The 18232-nt window shown below is 36.3% G+C and overlaps 1 protein-coding gene and 1 non-coding gene across 2 annotated transcripts; one reads left to right on the top strand and one right to left on the bottom strand.

The window, feature by feature from the left end:
* The first annotated feature begins 7629 nt into the window (after window positions 1-7629).
* Window positions 7630-17265, top strand: LOC146139209 (sialin-like). Its single transcript, XM_083391747.1, has 10 exons — window positions 7630-7872; window positions 9003-9236; window positions 10862-11036; window positions 11915-12048; window positions 12892-13047; window positions 13776-13944; window positions 14863-14934; window positions 16170-16303; window positions 16695-16839; window positions 17219-17265. The coding sequence occupies exons 1-10, from the start codon at window positions 7630-7632 to the stop codon at window positions 17263-17265; spliced, it is 1509 nt and encodes a 502-aa protein (XP_083247873.1).
* Trnai-gau (transfer RNA isoleucine (anticodon GAU)) lies at window positions 12160-12233 on the bottom strand. Its single transcript has one exon. It is a non-coding gene; the product is annotated as a tRNA-Ile (tRNA).
* Window positions 17266-18232: the final 967 nt, after the last annotated feature.

Below are 18232 nucleotides of genomic sequence, written 5' to 3'. Positions count from 1 at the left end.
CCGATTGTTATTATGTCCCCCTAAATAAAAAAACTAAAATCCTGGATCGATCCGATTTTTTCTATATGAATGCAAAAAAATCCGCGAATTAGTTTTAACCCGGTGCGTCTCATCCCATCAACCAAAATAAAATGTTCGGAAACCTAGATGATTTAAAGGCGCTTTTTCGGGAACACACAATAAGACCTGAAAAGCAATAATACCTAAAGCAGAAAAAAATATAAAACCGTAGTATTAAAACCAACGACATAATAAAGCCAAATAAGCACTAATATCCTCTACAGAATAAGAACTTAATTATCTAAATAAGTCCTAAATTCATCGGAATAAGGTCTAAAAGGGCAAAATAAAGCCCAAAACTGTAGGGATAGGGTATGGGACGATCGGGGGCCATGGCCTGGCATCGCCCGTTTTGGTGTCGACGTTTGGGCGCCCTAGTTTGAATGGCGCCGTTAGGGCGCCGTTGTTTTGCCACCGGATTTTTTGGGCGGTTTGGGGTTAGAAAATGGGTTAGGGTTAAAATTAGGAGGTGAGTTAGTGATGTACTTAGGGGTGGAGTTTGGGATTAGGTAAAGTGTTGTTTAGGTCTAATTCTGGCCATTTAGGCCTTATTCCGACAGTTTATTCAGACGTTGATGTTGGTCTTAGGTGGCTTTTGCGAAGTGAGACTTTGTAAAATAGCTTTTTATTAAAAGTAACACATCATCAACCAAAAACTTTAGCAGAATAGACGAACTGTGTACTACAAATAAAAAAACAGCTCCTCTGGTAATTTTAATTCTTGACCAACGTTTCGGCAACCTCTGCAAGCCGCCCATCACCCAGACCAAGGCGGCTTGAATAGTTTTTTCATTTGCATTACTATGCCTGGTAGCAAGAGTTTATATATTGAACTGTGTAGTGTTCTTAGAACTACTTTTTTATGACGTCATGTTTAGTACTTTGTGACGAAACGTTTTGGCGTAACTTTGTGGCATTACGTTATGATGTAAATTGTGACGCCATCTCAAAAAAATATCTATGTCTCCCAACAAACAAAACCCTAGATCCGCGCCTAACCTAATTATATTTAAACTGACTTCAAAATTACTTTGATCATTCGTGCTAGGGCAACAGCGCCGTCTAACGGAATTAGTTTTTGTTTTATACAATAATTCCCTTTGTTTAATCGATTACGTTTTATCATATACTTAAATACTTCCAATAGGCGAATTAGTTTCTAAAATATGTACTGCCGTATGATCTTTGTTACTATTTCGTCACTATTCAATTTTTTTGTTCAAAGTAATTTTTCACTAAAATAAATCTTACTCGATGAACCAATAATCTTTCGTAATCAAAGTCAGTCGGTTTATAACATTTTAGGAGAAATATATTTTGCCGAAAGGGCATTTTATCTCTTAATTCACATCATTCATTGAAGAATATCGCTCATTTGAAAATAATGTATTTTACCTGCAAGGGCGAACAGATGTCTATTAAGAACATTTGGTTTTCCATTAACCCAATAAATTAAAAAATCGGAAATGACGTATTTTAACTTACTTAGGTATTATTAGGAGGTAATATTACTTCAGAGTCTTAGTATTTCCACTTAACAAATGTAGCACCGGCTTTAAGAAGCTTCTGCGGTCGCCTATTGCTTCCGTATTGCTTTATAAAGTGCAATTCAGAGTCTAGACCAGAAAGGTCCAAACCTTACGGGCTGCGATAACACTAACCAATTCAGTAATTCCCAAAACCCGTTTCGTTGCGTATCAACTAATCCTATAGAAATCTCAACAGCATATAGTAATAGGTAAGAAAGTTTATCAATTATTATTTAACAGATCGCAGCACGTGTTCAAATACGTTCTTATTATTAACGTTATGACTACACCAGTGTTTTTTAACCTTTTATAAGTCAGGGCGCACCACTGAAGCCCGGTTGTTTTTGTTTTACCGTTTTTTTTTCATTTCTTCCAAGTTTTGTTTGCGTAGGCTCCATAGTTGCGTAAGTACTGCAAGCTCAATAAACGAGGCCGAAAGAAAAATGAAAAATATTATGTGTTTCATATTTTTGAAAATGCTTTTTATGTTTGCCCGAGCGCACTTGTCAGCCTTCCATGGCGTCTCGGTTAAGAAGCTCTGGACCAGTGGTTCTTAAAGTGGTGAATGGTTCACCCCAGGGTGAATAAAATTTTTGCAGGGGTGAACCAACCAAAAGGGGTGAATAAGGGTGAACAAAAGTTCAGGAGCATCCTATAGCCGCTATAGTAAACAACTTTCTGAAGCAAATCGACTACTGAACTGTTGTTTTTTGGTGTTTTTTTGCTTATTGTAATACTTGAGTTGGTTTGCACTGAGTGTATAAGTTAGGCCTACCATATGTCCTCTTTTAGGAGGATTTGTCCCCCTTTCTTAAGTAAACTGAATGGTCCTCCGAGGACGCTCAAAAATGTTCCAATATCCTGTTTTTTCGCATTTCGAGTTTGTTGCTTATACTTTTAACAAGACTTTCAGGCGAGACGTTGTATTTATTTACAAAAAATACTCTGAATTGTTGGTTTAAGGTTTCTAGGGGAGAAAAATGTCTAGGGGGGTTCCAAGCAATTCATAGGGAGGGAGGCGAGCTCTAAGTTAAAATTTAAATTTTTTGCTATGATTCTAATGGGGATGATATGTTTTGCAAAATGCCTCCTGGTTTTACAGTTTAGCGCCAATTCACCTAATTAAATCCTTTTTTTTTCGCGCTCGCGCGACCGACAAAAAACTTCAATATTTTCAAGTTGTCTCAGTGATATTTAATTAAAAATTCCGAATTGCTTTTCGTAGGGGTGCAAGTCATAGGAAAATTACAAAGGGTGCCGCCGCTGAAAAAAGTTGTGGATATGGCACATATTTCTCAAACGTAACAATTCTATTTTTGTTTTACTTGCAGGCAAAAAATTGTCCTCTTTTTGAATGCTAAAAAAATGATAGCCCTAGTATAAGTACAACAATTTGGTGACTCTTTGTTTTTTTTTTGTTGCTTTTGGACTCGAGAAATTATAGATTTGCAATGGTAAAACTTAGCTTGAGCTGATCTTAACAAAAATCGAAACAATCTTAAGTCATGCTGTTATATATAGACGAGATAGTTTTATAATATCATGAGACAAGGGTGAATGAAATCTGGAGGTAGATGCTAGGGGTGAATGAAACTAAAAAAATTTAAGAAGCACTGCTCTGGACTACACAATCCTAAACTCGCTTCGGTTGAATCTGGCGGTTTGTTTTCATGTGTAAAATGTCGAAGAATTACGATGCAACAATGCTGAAATTTTCACACAATCCTTGTATTTGCTTCCACTATGTAGTGCTCACACGCTTGAATAAATATTTAAAAACTTATTTTTTTTATAAATGTGGACATTTATATTCAGTCACATTAACCTCTAATCATCGGCATAAAAATTGTCACCATTTAACATACACTATTTTCAGCGAGACCCGTTACTTTAAGTTTATTTCAATGATTAAAATGGATGTAAAGTTATTTTATTTGTTTTTAGCAAAGCCCATTTTGTCTAAAAGCCTAATATTTGCGCCTGAACGTCCAGTATGGAACGCTTAGGAACGACAGAGTTACTCTACGTTCATTCCCATCTTCTCAGATTTTTGTTGTAAAGGAAATCTAGTAGCGCCCCGAGTTCGAGTTAAATGGTTCTGGTTCTATTCAACATGTCCCAACGGGTGGTAGACTGTTTTTGTCATCCAACGCAGGGGTCGGCAACCTTTTTGGCCCTGTGGGCCGGTTTGAAACTAAAATTTTTACGCGGACCGGCCTTAAAAAACAACTTATGTTCAGTAAAGGTAATGTATTAAAACATTTTTTTCTATGAACCAATTAAAATGCATACGTTTGTTTCAAAAACTTTCCTGCCTAAACACTCAAATAATGAATCATTTTGCAATGCAACTCATATGGCCACAGCACACTGGTTTGTTTTGAACCTCACGAGTGCTTAATGCTAATAGAGATTTTTATTATATCGATCAATCATGGAGTATGTTTAAACGAAAGTTAATGTGTTTTGAATAGATAACTAAATTTAATTTTAATTTTTATTTTATGTTTTTTTCTTTAAATTCAAATTTTAATCTAGCAACCCTTCTACGGACCGGTAACGAACTCCTCGCGGACCGGCGGTTGCCGAGCGGTTGCCAGGGATCTAACGTATTTCGCTGGACTTCTGAATAATGCCAGTTTTTGCAAACAAAAAACGAAAGTATCGAAATAATAGCGTTAATAAAAACCTTAGTAAACTTCGGATCAACCTGGCTTGTTTTATCTATCTTGTTAGGAGAAGGATAATTGAATAACTGGTGTTGACCGTTCTATAAATCTACGTTATTTTTTATGTTACCAACGGTGTCAAGGGTTCTATGCAGTGTTGTAAATAAAGTTTTATTTAAGTTATTTGTAAAATAAATTAAGTCCAAGTCAAGTCTATTCAAATAATACATAGTAAAATACCAGTTCAAATCATCAGTTGCCCAAGTCTAGTTCCCACCAAGCTACTGTTAGATCAAGTGAACTCCAAGTCAAATTACTGGCATAATATGAAAACAATAAAAAAACATTAAAATTGCTAAACTCGTTCAAATAATATGAGCGATGAGCGACTATTATTACCTGTCTGATTATAACTCAACTAAAAATAACAAACAACAACAAGTAGCAATCTTAATAATTAACGTAAAAAACAGATCGCTTAATTTAAAAAAAATTTAATTGAAAACACTTAAATTCAACCAAAGTTATTGACACAGTCAGCCCTCGTTTGGCAATATTGTTTGCTCTTGTGCAAGGTTTGCAAACGAATTGCTTGTGCAACAGTGGGCGTATGTTGGGCTGCTGAACTGGGGGAAAGTGTAACTAACACAGGAGATAACCTACTCCACATATATTTGGTTGTGTTTAAAAGAATAGGGTTCGGATGTATTTTTATCATTGTGGTGCTGTATCACTGATTAAAAAGTGGGCAATTACGAGTTTTATCTTAAAAATATGTGAGAAGCAGTTAAAAAGCGATTTAAACCACATAGTTCCGAGAAAATTATTTTATTAGCCATTTTTGCTCAATTAAACGTTTATTTGCAAGTATGAATGCATAGCAACTAATAAAACGTGAAAATGGTTTCAGAAATTGTCAGAAACAAACTTGTTACATAATAATTTGTGCTTCAGATCAAAGTTACAGGTATGCAAATTATCACAGGCTTTCAAACGTTTGCTAAATTCGGTTTTGTATTGGGATGCGCTGTACAAAACTAAAACGTATGTTTTTAGCTTTAATTTCTAGTAACTAGTCAAAGTCTACAGGCTTGTAATGGATGATGATACTTATCCTAGTACTGACTCAAAAGCTCAGTTGGTTAATGAGGTAAGTTAAAATAGGTTGAAAAACAGATATTGAAACGTAATAAGAATATCAAGGCACATACAGAAGTAAGTAGCTTTTTGTGAACGTTTCGAATAACTCTTTATTCATTTTTAGAGTTGAAAATTTTTTGGGTTTTAATATTCTTACTAAGTCTTACCACAACCTTCAACCATTATGCTCCGAAGTTAATTTAGTTTTACAAGCATTTTTAACGCAATTTTGGACCTATGACGCTTTTATTAGTTGGTATTTTAAAAGTAAACAACAGTTTGCTCAAATAAACCCGCCAACTGCATTATGACGTCAGACGCTTGTTTAAACAAAAGCAAAGCGATTTAATAACATAACCAAATAGCAAAGCGGCGTTGTTTTAACTGACTTTGTGCCTCTTACTAGTTAAAAAATAGGGCATAATTTTATGAAATATTTGTAGTACTTTTCCCCACAACTGCATAAAAACTACAATCTTGTTTCCCATAGCCCAACTGTTTCGTGTTTTTGGTTTAGTCCAAATAATCGGATGTTAATTACATTAACTGAAGAGGATACAAGCTCGTATCGAAACGTCTTAATTATCAAGATAATGTCGATCTACTCGACCTTTTGGCTTTAAGATTTATTATCAAGCTACATTACAGATCCGTGCATAGTGTACCCAAATGTTTGGATGTTGTTATCACATTTTTTAATGGAGTGGTTCAAAGTGATTTGAAACGATTTGATTTATGTCTTATGGGTAAAATGACTTGATTTGACTTGACTTAAGTCTTTTGGACAAACGACAATTTTGAGTTAAAATGAAGTGTTTGCATTAAATATGTTTTAGTACAATTAGCATATTTATCTCAGCTTTTGCACGAACAACAATATGAATTCTACATATAGAAGGGCGTATCTTTATGGAATTTTTGCTTTGTATATTATGTATTTTACTTTGCTTATAGGAACTGACGATGTCAGTATAGGCGAAATATATTTTCCTTTTTTAAAATTATGTCTGATCCTGATTTTACTCTGTTTTTTTAACTTTGATTTTTATTGTTTGTTTGAATTCTACATGTTGCGTTTTATGTATTTGCTATAGCAGAGGTAATGCTCAGTAACGGACTTGGGTCATTTCAAATCAGTTATGACTAGGGCGATTATTTTTTGACTTGTCAAAAAAAGTCAAAATTTTGTCAAAATTTGCACGTTAGGTCAAAATTATTTAAAATCAGAATCGAATAAAAATGCTCATAATTCGTTTACAAAATTAAAAAAATATATAGTAGGCTGTTTTAAATTGTTTATTTTTTTTAATTTGTCGTTCAATTATATTTTCATTTGAGCAATATACGGTATATGCGAGCAGAATTACCCACCAAGACCTCTTTGATTTGGACAAATGTATTAAACAGTATTTGCTGTATTTTTTCGCTTTTGCTTTGCAATTATCGCATTTCCTATTTCGATAACTAGGTCTTTGTTAATTTTCTGCAATTATATTTACGTTGCTTTTCAAACGTTTGCAAAACTGACTTTTAACTAACAAAAATGCCGGCCTCGACATAGTCATTTTTTATTATTGTTTAATTTGTTCTTCGAATACGAAATCTTTTTTTTATTGCGCTGCGTGTATTATAACAAATCAAATGGATAAAAAAATTAAGTTTTTTTAAGTGTATCAAAAAAGTATTTAATATCGCTGCTTAAGTTTGGTAGATCGTCAAAAACCTATTTATTTTGGAAATATTCTGCTAACTTGTTTTACTGATCAATTTAAACACACAGAGAAACCATTAATCAATTAATGCAGTTAAAGTAAAACAATTTCAGCTTCCGCGTTTTACCTTAAATGATAGGTTCTTGAACTAATTTTCTCGAAGATCCACAAAAAATATTTTTGCTTCGCATAGACCAGTTGGGGCAAGAAATTTTAGTGCTGACGTCATAAAATAATGACATAATACAAATAGACTTCAAAAATCTGTTGCTTTCTGTCCAAAAAATGTCAAGCGCAAAAGAGTCTAGATATACAGTTCAAAATCGTTTTATTTTAATTCAACACTTTTTTTGACAAAAATGGTTTATTTTCAAACTTACACTAATATTTTACTTAATTCTAATGAAATTTGCAGCATAATGGTTGGAGGTTGTGGTAAGACGTAATTAGAATATCAAAGCCCATACAGGTAGGAAGCATTTTGAACGTTTCGAATAACTCTTTATTTATTTTCAACTAATGAAATTTGATTCACAAAAAAAAAACTTTTACGCCCAGGAAGAAACGCCCGGATGTTACGTCAAGTCTCGTCACGTGTTAGCGCTCATGGGATTTCTGGGCATGTTCAACGTCTACTCGCTGCGAGTAAACTTGAATGTGGCCATTGTGGCGATGGTGAACTCGACAGCGGAAGACGGGGACGCCAACTCGTCCGACATCTGCCAGGATCGCGGGCAAAGTAGCGGATCGGACGTGAACTCGGTAAATACACGAGCAGGTTTTTTTCAAGGTTTGGTTTGGATGACCGCTAAGTAGTTTTAAGAGACCGCAAGTGTTTCAATTAAATACCAAAAAGTTGCAAGTCTAAAACTTGGGAACAATGGTTGCTAATTATAAAGGGGGTTCTTCCGACAATTATTTATTCTGTACCGACGTTTCGATAACCTATCCAGGTAATCTTCATCAGGGCATATAAACTTGTAACCTTGCAGAGGTTTATATATAGTATAGAAAAACGACGAAAAAACAATGTGGCAAAACGAGGCGAAAAAAGAAAAAGAAAACAAGGCGCGAATAACGTGAAAACGTGGAAACCGCCGTGAAAACGTGGATTACCACCGCCGCGTCTTCTTAGAATCCTGGGCGATTCACACTCATTCTAACACCATGAACGTTAAGCAAGATACATTTCTTGCACCTTCCTATCACTTTTTGTGCAGTAGCGGCCATTAGAAGGCTGCAGCCGGTTTCCACGTTTTCACGTTATTCGCGCCTTGTTTTCTTTTTCTTTTTTCGCCTCGTTTTGCCACATTGTTTTTTCGTCGTTTTTCTATACTATATATAAACCTCTGCAAGGTTACAAGTTTATATGCCCTGATGAAGATTACCTGGATAGGTTATCGAAACGTCGGTACAGAATAAATAATTGTCGGAAGAACCTTCTTTATAATTAATACAATGCCTGGCAGCAACAGTATATTCAATGGTTGCTAAGTTTCCTCCGTAAAGGCATTTAAGCCGAAATGTTTTTACTCGACATGACAAAGTAGTAAAAAGTGGTGTTAACTCGCAATATTAGTATGACATATCCGCAACTTAAATAATTACTTGACTACAAAATATTAGACATCCCTGTTCAAAGACGATTCTATGGCTACGTATAAGCTATTACTATAATATAAGTACTGAGTCGAGTAACAAAAACATGGCTGCATTTGTTCCAACGCTTATAACCACATAATACACGATAGAACTTTTCAAGTTGACCATGGTCGACAAGTATTTATTACAAATGTTTTTAGGCAAACCAAAACTTACACTAGCTTTGAAATTCAGTTCGTTTCTAAACATTCGCTCCCAACCAAAATTCAACCACCGTTTTTCATTCGCAGAACGGTATTTTTGACTGGGACCCGACTCAGCAGGGCCTCATACTTGGCTGTTACTTCTACGGCTACATAGTCAGCAACGTTCCAGGGGCCTGGCTGGCGCGCAAGATCGGTTTCAAGAAAGTGCTGGGAACCGCCATGTTTTTGTCGGCCATCATAACTCTCTTCTCACCACTTGCGGCGCACTCGAGCTTCGAGCTCTTCGTGGTCTTGAGGGTTCTGCTCGGATTCTTTCAGGTAGACGTGTGTCTTGTGTGTGTGTTTGTGTGTGTGTGTTTGTGTGTGTTTGTGTGTGTTTGTGTGTGTTTGTGTGTGTTTGTGTGTGTTTGTGTGTGTTTGTGTGTTTGTGTTTGTGTGTTTGTGTGTTTGTGCGTTTGTGTGTTTGTTTATGTGTGTGTGTGTGTGTTTGTGTGTGTGTGTGTGTGTTTGTGTGTTTGTGTGTGTGTGTGTGTTTGTTTGTGTGTGTGTGTGTGTGTGTTTGTGTGTGTTTGTCTGCGTGTGTGCGTTTGTGTGTGTGTTTGTGTGTTTGTGTGTTGTGTGTTTGTGTGTGTGTTTGTGTGTTATGGTGCTTGTGTGTGTGTGTGTGGGGGGGATTGTTGATACTTGGCACTTTCATCCGACTTCGATAATTGAAATTTAGGGCCAAAAGTACCTCCAACCCAATAGCAAATTACGTCATTAGTTTGGTCATGAAGACCAGTGTTCACCAAACTACGACCCGCTGAGTTAAATCAACCAGCCCGCGGTATATTTTCTTAATGAAGATAAAGTCTTGTTGGAATGTTTTGTGATGCAATTCAGAACAGTTTTTTTTATGAAATTCTGAAATGAACGCCAGTTTATTGAAGATCACTACAGTCCAGTTAAGGTAATTTTTTTTCCATGTTATTAGGCCCAAATTTAAAACTTAAGTAGGCCTAGCTGATTTATCGTCGTTCGAAATTTAACTTTCAACGACGAAAACTTAGCATTGCTGACCATGGCTGACACTTATAAATTAATTTGGTAGGCCTATTAGGTGAAACCACCATACATCCAATAAGTGTTAATACTATACATGTGGGTGTCTGGTATTAACTCCGATCCGATATTATCCAACATTTCTACAAGTTATGATCGCAAATGATACATTATTATTTAAGTTCATATTTCATTAGGTATTTAAAAAAAAGTTCAATCATAATGCCTCGTGTTTTATCATCAAGGTCACAAAAAGCATATTACATGATTATCAAAATAACCCCTAAAACATCAAAATACCATTTGCCCAGATACGTTGAATCAAAAGTAGAAAGGTTTTGAACTTTACAGCTTTCATTTAACGTTTTTAATTTATTATAACCCTTCACTTTTGTATGGGCTTTGGAATTTTTTACATTAAGCTCCAACCAATGTGCTGCAAAACTTTCGTTAATAATTAAGATTGGCATGTTTGTTGGTCTTGGTCGTAAACGTCAATTTCGCTGAAAGTTAAACTAACATTCAGTGGCAGCAAGCGGTGCACCAAAATGCGTCGGACATGGCTCCTATTGGACAAATGGAAAAGTGTTAGTTTACAAATCCCTTAACACAAAGTTAACACTGAGCTGGACGAAATTTGTTCGATAAATGCTAACGTAACAATAAAATTGCAGAAAAAGTCTTATTGACGATTCGGTGTATAATATGAGCATATATTTGTTTACATATTATTCCGTTCTGGCTCCTTTTAAGTAAAACTCATGAGTTTAAAAAGCCGATAAAAGGGGATTGTTTAAGGGAAAAAAATTTCGCCAAAGTGGAATCCTGTTTCGGATTTAATAAATTGCAACTACTGACTTTAGTTAATATGAATATAATATAAATTTTATTTATTTTTTCAGGGCGTTAGTTTTCCCACAATGCACGGCGCCTGGGGTCCTTGGGCGCCTCCTATGGAGAGAAGCACAATGATCTCGTTCCACATGAGTGGCGCTAGTTTCGGCACATGTGTCACGCTGCCATTGGCTGGTTTGATCGCCGACACGCTTGGCTGGGAAGCGGTGTTTTACTTTACAGGTAATGTTTAAAATTGTCTAAAAAGAATTACTTATAAAAGCGTTTTATGTGACCACACTGACCAAATATGACGTTTTTTTAAGGTAAACTAAGTTTCTTACTTGTGCAGTTAAAATTACCACTTTGAATTACTGTCGATTTATTAAAAAAGTCTCCTGTTTTATTAATGCTTTTTGATATTTTACCCTCCTGAACAATTGTTACTGTTAACAGTTGTTTGAACGACTGGTATAAGATCACTAGTCTTACTTTTTATTAGTTTAGTTTTAATCGTCCTTAACGACTTAACATGTCATCAGAGTGTATAACCTGAGTTGGAAGACTTATTCTGTAAGACATTTTTTCCTTTTAAGCACTTTAAATAAACCAGACACCTCATATTTATAAATTTTCTTTCCATTTTCATCCCTTGGACCAGTTCGTTGCTAAAAAAGTAAAGGACTGCGATAGGTAGCACCACGTGTTAAAATAATTGGCATAGAAAAGCAATAAAAAAAAGACAGCATATCATCCATACAATAGACCACGGTATGCAATGTCTAACAATGATCTAGTATCAACAGTCTGATTAAGGATAACGAATCATCATGCTTTGCGTATTGCACTCAGAGGTCAATTTAAAGCATTAAGCATTCATTAATGCAACTTCCTCATGCGTCTTCCTCAACCACAGAAGGTTATGCAGATAAAGAAAACAGTTTATGCCTGTCGTAAAATGACTTTCCGAGGTCGATTTAAACCACTCGATACTCTTGGATACAACCTCCTAATGTGTCTGTCGCATCCACAGAAACCCTCAATGAAAGATACCAGACTATGTCTTTAAAACACTGAGCATGCATTTATGCAACTTCCTCATATATCTCTTGCATTCACAGGAGGTGGCGCGATCATTTGGACGCTCTTCTGGTTCGCGCTGGTCCACGACACTCCCGACCAACATCCGCGCATCTCGGAGCAGGAGAAGAAGTACATCAAGCATAGCATTGGACTCGATCAGGAAAAGAGCGAGGTGAGGAGAGACGCACAAGGAGCTAATAAAATGCTTAGGGATACCGCCCTAGTACCTTGACGTCATAAACAACCATGACACCGTTGCCTGCTGCGTTCTGTTTGTAAATTTAGTCTGTGGTGAGGTTCGAACTCACGAACTCGGTCATATCGGGACCGTAGCTCTACCAACTGAGCTACACAGGCTCAGAGGGAAGCGAGTAGAGATACAACCATAGAAAGAATTGGTGCTAAAACTAGCCTGAGTTAAAGTTCTAATGAACGAACGAGAAAAGTGGTCAACCCTGCTATGATCGTTGATTGACAACCAGTGCTGTGAACAAGTCATTTTAAAAAAATGTCCCGGTCGTTATGAGAGCAAGTCAAATTCAAGTCATTGATATAAAAAATAAAACGTTAAACTATTGCAACTGGTAAAAAAAAAGTCGTTACAACACGTTTAATACCTTGCTGTGGCTAAGCTGTTGGAACACGCAACCTTAACAAATGGAGTCCAATCAATCTTAGAGGAAACCAGCACAAGCCCTTACAAATCACAGTTTAGCCCTGCATGAGGCTTTCAATTATTAAAAACGTACAGAGTTATGATTTTACATAAAAAAAAGTTGTTAGTTACCATTAGGTAACTGTCCATTGAGTCTATATGGCTCTGCCAAGAAGTAAGTATAAATAACACAGCAAATCATGTTTGTGAAAAAAATAGAATAATTTCTAACAATTAGGCCACAAGAAGGCCTAACCTAAATCATCAGCCTTAAGACGATCAAGTCTTAGCATTTCAAGTACCTACAGCCTTGACAACTATTATGAGTCAAACAGGATTTTTCCCTTTTACAACCAACAGAACGTGAAGCACCGAACGCCTTGGGTGTCGATGTTGACCTCCTTGCCTTTGCTTGGAATCCTGGTCGGACACTTCGCAAGCAACTGGGGAAATTACACGCTTCTCACAATGCTTCCAACTTACATGTCAAGCATACTCAAATTCAACCTATCAGCGGTATTATATACAACACTGATCTAACGCATAAATAGTACCTACTTGGATATTTGACTGAAATCATAAAGATGACTATTAAAACAAAGGTGTATTCGAACAGGAGGATTCGCCGACTAGCGGGCGACGCTTGGATCTTTCGCGGGCGCGACAAGCGTCGTCCGCTAGTCGGCGAATCATTCTATTCGAAACAAAAGGTGAATTTTTTTAAGTATGCTGGTATTAGATTTAATAAAAATACCGAACCGTTTAAAACCGAGAGTGGAAAGTTTTATTTTAAGTGGTCGGCCATCATACGATATTGGTGTTTTTTGGCTCCCAAAAAAGTAATCAAAGCTTGTTTTTTCTGACCCAAACTGCAACTTTCCCCTATCTAACTTGTTGCCAGAAACGCGAGTAGTAGGCTACGGAGACATGACTTTTAGTTCTTTTTTATTTTCGGTCATTTGAAACGCAATGATTTTATATTTGTTGCATAACCTGGAAGATTGTTTTAAACTAACAAAAGTCGGGTTTGTCAACCAAGACGGCAAAACGTTATATGCAGGTAAATGGTGTCAAAGACTGCTACGGTAGCTTTTTTAAAAACTGTTCCAAGTGACAAGATACTGAAAATGCACCTAAACACTTTCACAATTCTATAATTCTTCTGTAATCTGATAACTCCGATTTCTATGTGTCTTATTGCGCCTCAACTACCGCTCATCCTTGACGTTTTTTCAACCCACCAGAGCGGCATCCTCTCCTCCCTGCCGTACATCCTCCAGTGGATTTTCACGGTAACCGGGGGTTACATTACTGACGTCATTCGCCGCAAACAACTGATGTCAACCGTGGTAATACGCAAGTTGAACACGAGTCTTGGGCTGGCAGTGCCGGCACTTTTCGTCGTGCTTGCAGGTGAGCTTGGTTTGAAACTTCCTTTACTCTAGTAGTCTATTAGGCTACACCGAAAGCCATTTGCCTCCGGTCAAGCTGGGACCGTCGCTCTACCAACTGAGCTATGCAGGCTCAGAGAGGAGCGAGTCGAGAAACAACCATACGCCAATGCTTGCTCAACGATTACGGCTTACATATCATTAGTACACCGAAAGCCATTACAGAATCACCGAATCTGTCGATCCTTGATGCAAGCAGAGCAGGCTAGAAATTCCTTTACTCTATTAATTAAGTGTTTTTTTTAACTTAACGTTAATTTATTTAGGCTAAATGTAAAATTTCAGAAGTTCGAAAATATGTGTAGGCCTAGTTATTTTTGTTTTGAAGTGATTATTTGAGGTGCAATGAAGTGTTCACTGTTTTTTGACATGATATCAGTCTTATCGTGCTGGATTTTTTTTTATAAAATTGCTTTACTTTAAATTAGGTTATTTTGAAATGACTTTAGTGGGATTTCAGGTGTTTTAAAATGACTCGTTGACACGCTAAATTTTCAGGCAATTTTCTTGAATATTTTTTACAGTAGGATAGTTTTGCCTAAATGAAATTAAAAAACGTACACTTAAATCCGAATAGATTGATACGCGATATTTCTTGATTTTATGAATCATAGATTTCAATAATTTCTTTAAAAGGGCCAAATTAATAAAGTAATTGAACTTCAGATACTTGTCATACAATGGTAACCACCGTTTTAGCTCCGTAATGGCTTTTTTTGTCACCGAAGCCTGTTTTAATATCTGCCTGAATATAAGCCTATTTCCCTGATATGAAAACGCCGCAACCATCCTGGTATTAGGCCTAAACAAGTCACCCAAGAAGAATATAGCATCGGCCTAGTTGGGCTCGATATGATATTATCGCACATTTTACTTGCAGGTTACATCGGTTGTGATGCAGCAGCAGCCGTTGCCTTCTTCTCTTTGTCAGTTGCCTTCAATGCTTTGACAGGTAAGTCAGACTGGCGTACAATGTTTTTTCTTTGAAGAGCAGAGTAGGTGTGGGGCTCGTGTTAATTTGGTTGATCTTATAATTATTAATTCAACTGAGGAGCGTTCTAATTGACGCATTCGTTTGGACTCCAATTTCAAGTTGCGTGTCTTACTCGCCAACCACAAGACGCTGAGATGATTAGAATTGTATTAGTTGATAAACGAACATCCAGTTTCAAACCATAGATCGGTGAAGCAAGTTAGCATAAAGTAAATGCCACTTACAAAGCAGCGCAGTTAGCAGTGCACGACAATAACTAAGAAGGTTCCTGTTTAAGCCCAGTTGATACTCTAGTGAGCCTTCAAGTAACTCCCAAAAGGAACTGACTCAAGTCCAATCAAGATCATTTATGAAGCGAAATGCCAATTGAGATGTAACACTGGCGCGCGACGCAGAATGCGTATACCAAATAATTCTGCCACAACGCAGTATTTGTAAACAATACAGACATCATTACGTAAGTGCGAAAACATTGACCAGCTGACATCACAACCTTACAGGCTATAATAAAGGGGAGGCATAGGCCTAAAGCGGTTTTAACTATGTCATAGAAGGGACGTTATATTCGACTAACGTTTGAATGGAAGAAATTTCAGCCCAGTAGTAATTGTTTTACTGCGGTATATATGGTTTCAAGGCACTTTATAAGAGCTGTATTAGGTAGGTGCAACGGCTGTTTCGGAGGTTGGTAGTTTGTCGCAAACAGTTAATTTGACTACAAGCTTCTGTTGTAAACAAGTCACTGCGAAATGATATAAGTCACACTCAAGTCATTTGTAAATTAACTTTAGTCCAAATCAAGTCTTTTTGAATAAATAACAAGTTAAGTCTCGGTCTGTACCCTACGCTTGTTGTGTAACAAGTCATTGTGAGATAACTGAAGTCTCATTCAAGTCAAAATAACTTGGCCCACAAGATATGTTGTTTTGAATAAATAACAATTTCCGGTCCAAGTCATCAATTGTCCATCGCAGAAGCTATAATTTGAAGTCGGCTTCAAGTTAAGTCGTTGTTATGAAAACGAAACGGTGGAACATACAAATTGAAAAAAAATTGTCGAAAGAAAACGCCTTATTTTAACTTAATTCATTTGCTCAAAAGAATTAAGTCAAACCAAGTAATTTAAAAACAGTGACTTAAGCAGTGCACTGAAGACGAGTCCGCACAAAACTGCTGATACGCTTAATTTTCAGTGCCTGGGTGTAAGGCCAACGCGGTTGATATCGCCCCCAAATACGGCGGCATCATCTATGGGATGTCAAACACAATCGCAAATATACCAGGCTTTCTGGCGCCGCAAGTGGTCGGACTGCTGCTGCAAGACAACGTAAGTTTTTCTGGAGCTGTTTGAAGGTAACAGGATTAATCAACATTAGTTTGCCGATAAGAAATTGTATGTAAGATAGGCATTGACCTTCGAACTTACTTACGAAATTGGTCATTACTTGGCCGTCGTTTAATTAACGGAGCCACGCAGTTAAGAAAACAACCTTGCATCTGTTCAAAATGGATCACGTAACACAGGCCCCACTTTTCGGATAATTGATTAAGTTATCTTTGCGGGCAAGAAGATAACTTCATCTTAAAACGTGTCATTCAGGTCCAAAATTCACTTTAATTCGTTGCCTTTCTGTCCTTTTTTGTTACCGTTTACGTTATTTTCGTGAATTCCAAACCGTTGTTCTATTATTAACATAAAAACGACTTATTTGATTTAGAACTCGCTGACCCAATGGCAGACTGTTTTCTGGATCTCAGCCGGAGTTTATTTGGCCGGTGCAATAACTTACCTGTTGTTCGGGTCCGGTGTGGAACAGAAATGGGCAAAGGGACAAGTTATCTTTACCGATGGAACTATTCAGGGTAAGAATCGTTTTTCAGAATCCCAATTCTTTAAACAGTCATTGTTGTATAATGTAAATTATTTTAGGGAAGATTGGGGCTTCAGTTTGGTAAAGTTGTTTTATGCAGTGTTGGTCAAGGTTGATTAGCCTATTTTGCGAATAAGTGAAGGAAAATTGTTCCCATCAAATATGAATCCAAGTTTTGGTTTATTACAATACTTCGGAATCAAGCTAAACTACATTTAAGGCCCACAAAATTAACCACTTTTCTCATAATAAAAAAATGAAAACCTAAAACCGATACCACTACTTTAAAATGGTTAGCTTGTTTTTCGATTTTTTTTTTGGTTTTGCTTAACTCTGTTTAGACAATTTAATTTTATCCTTTTCTCACACAGATTCTCAAACAAAGGACCACTCACCTGACAGACTGACAAAACTATGATCAACATGCCTGAAATCACGTCGTTTTTTGTGAAGCGGACATTTCAATTACATCATTCAAAAGAATTTGCAGCAGTGCAAAGTAAAATGCATTGGCAGAAACCTATTCTGAAAGTCTGTAAAGCAACATTTTCAATTATTTACAAAGTTTGTAAACACAACATTTCAATTATATCACTGATTACTATGGCTTTTTTTTAAATTGGCAAGAAAAGCCAAAGTTTACACCGTAGGTCAAAATTGTATAAATCAAAATCGTTTACAAAACTTTTAAAAACTGTACTAAATCGTTTTGATATTGTCGTTCAGCGTAAAATTTATCAAATTTTGGTTTTGAATTACATCCAAACATATTTTACATGTATCATATCTTTGTTAGATTTTTAGATGGTATACACACGAGCCAGCACGTTGGGTCCAGATCGAACTTCGTTTTTGCTTCAGATTGTTTTGTGTCTCTGATTGCTACAATTGTATTCAAAAGTACTTGCAGTTTGTTTTTCAACGCTGATTTGCAATTATTTTATTTCCCTTTTCGATAATACGCTGGGTATTTCCTAATTTTTTGCAATTCTATCAGCGTCCTAAAAAAACGGATTTGTGTTCCAAAGTTGGTTAAAAAACAACACAAGTAACTGAGGACAAGACACTAGTAAGTCAATATTTTGTTAAAAAAAAGTAGTCAAAAACTGTAAAACTTTTAATTTCATAGGTCTAAAACTGATCGCCCTACTGCTATGGATATATATACGAAAATTATAATAAAGTTAATTTAGACTTTATTTGTGTTTCACCATATAAGGTGCTGATTTTTTCGACATAACATTGTTGAATTTATGCTCTTTGCATTTTCATTTAATGTCCACTTTTATATGATTCTCATGTGATTCTAATGAAACCACATTACTTTGAAAACTGCCAAAATAAACCAAAAACGTTAAAAATGGTATGCGTTTAAGCTTTGGAGA

This window comes from Ascidiella aspersa, chromosome 6 (genome assembly GCF_963924565.1).
Source record: "Ascidiella aspersa chromosome 6, kaAscAspe10.2, whole genome shotgun sequence".
In the NCBI taxonomy this organism is placed as follows: domain Eukaryota; kingdom Metazoa; phylum Chordata; class Ascidiacea; order Phlebobranchia; family Ascidiidae; genus Ascidiella; species Ascidiella aspersa.
This window is presented reverse-complemented; position numbering and strand designations above follow the sequence as displayed.

Excerpts from the sequence above, each read along its gene's own strand:
- LOC146139209 (XM_083391747.1), top strand. The coding sequence starts at position 7,630 with ATGAAATTTGATTCACAAAAAAAAAACTTTTACGCCCAGGAAGAAACG. Across the intron at positions 14,935-16,169 it reads TGCCTTCAATGCTTTGACAG|TGCCTGGGTGTAAGGCCAAC; the intron begins GTAAGTCAGACT and ends CTTAATTTTCAG. Across the intron at positions 16,304-16,694 it reads GACTGCTGCTGCAAGACAAC|AACTCGCTGACCCAATGGCA; the intron begins GTAAGTTTTTCT and ends TATTTGATTTAG.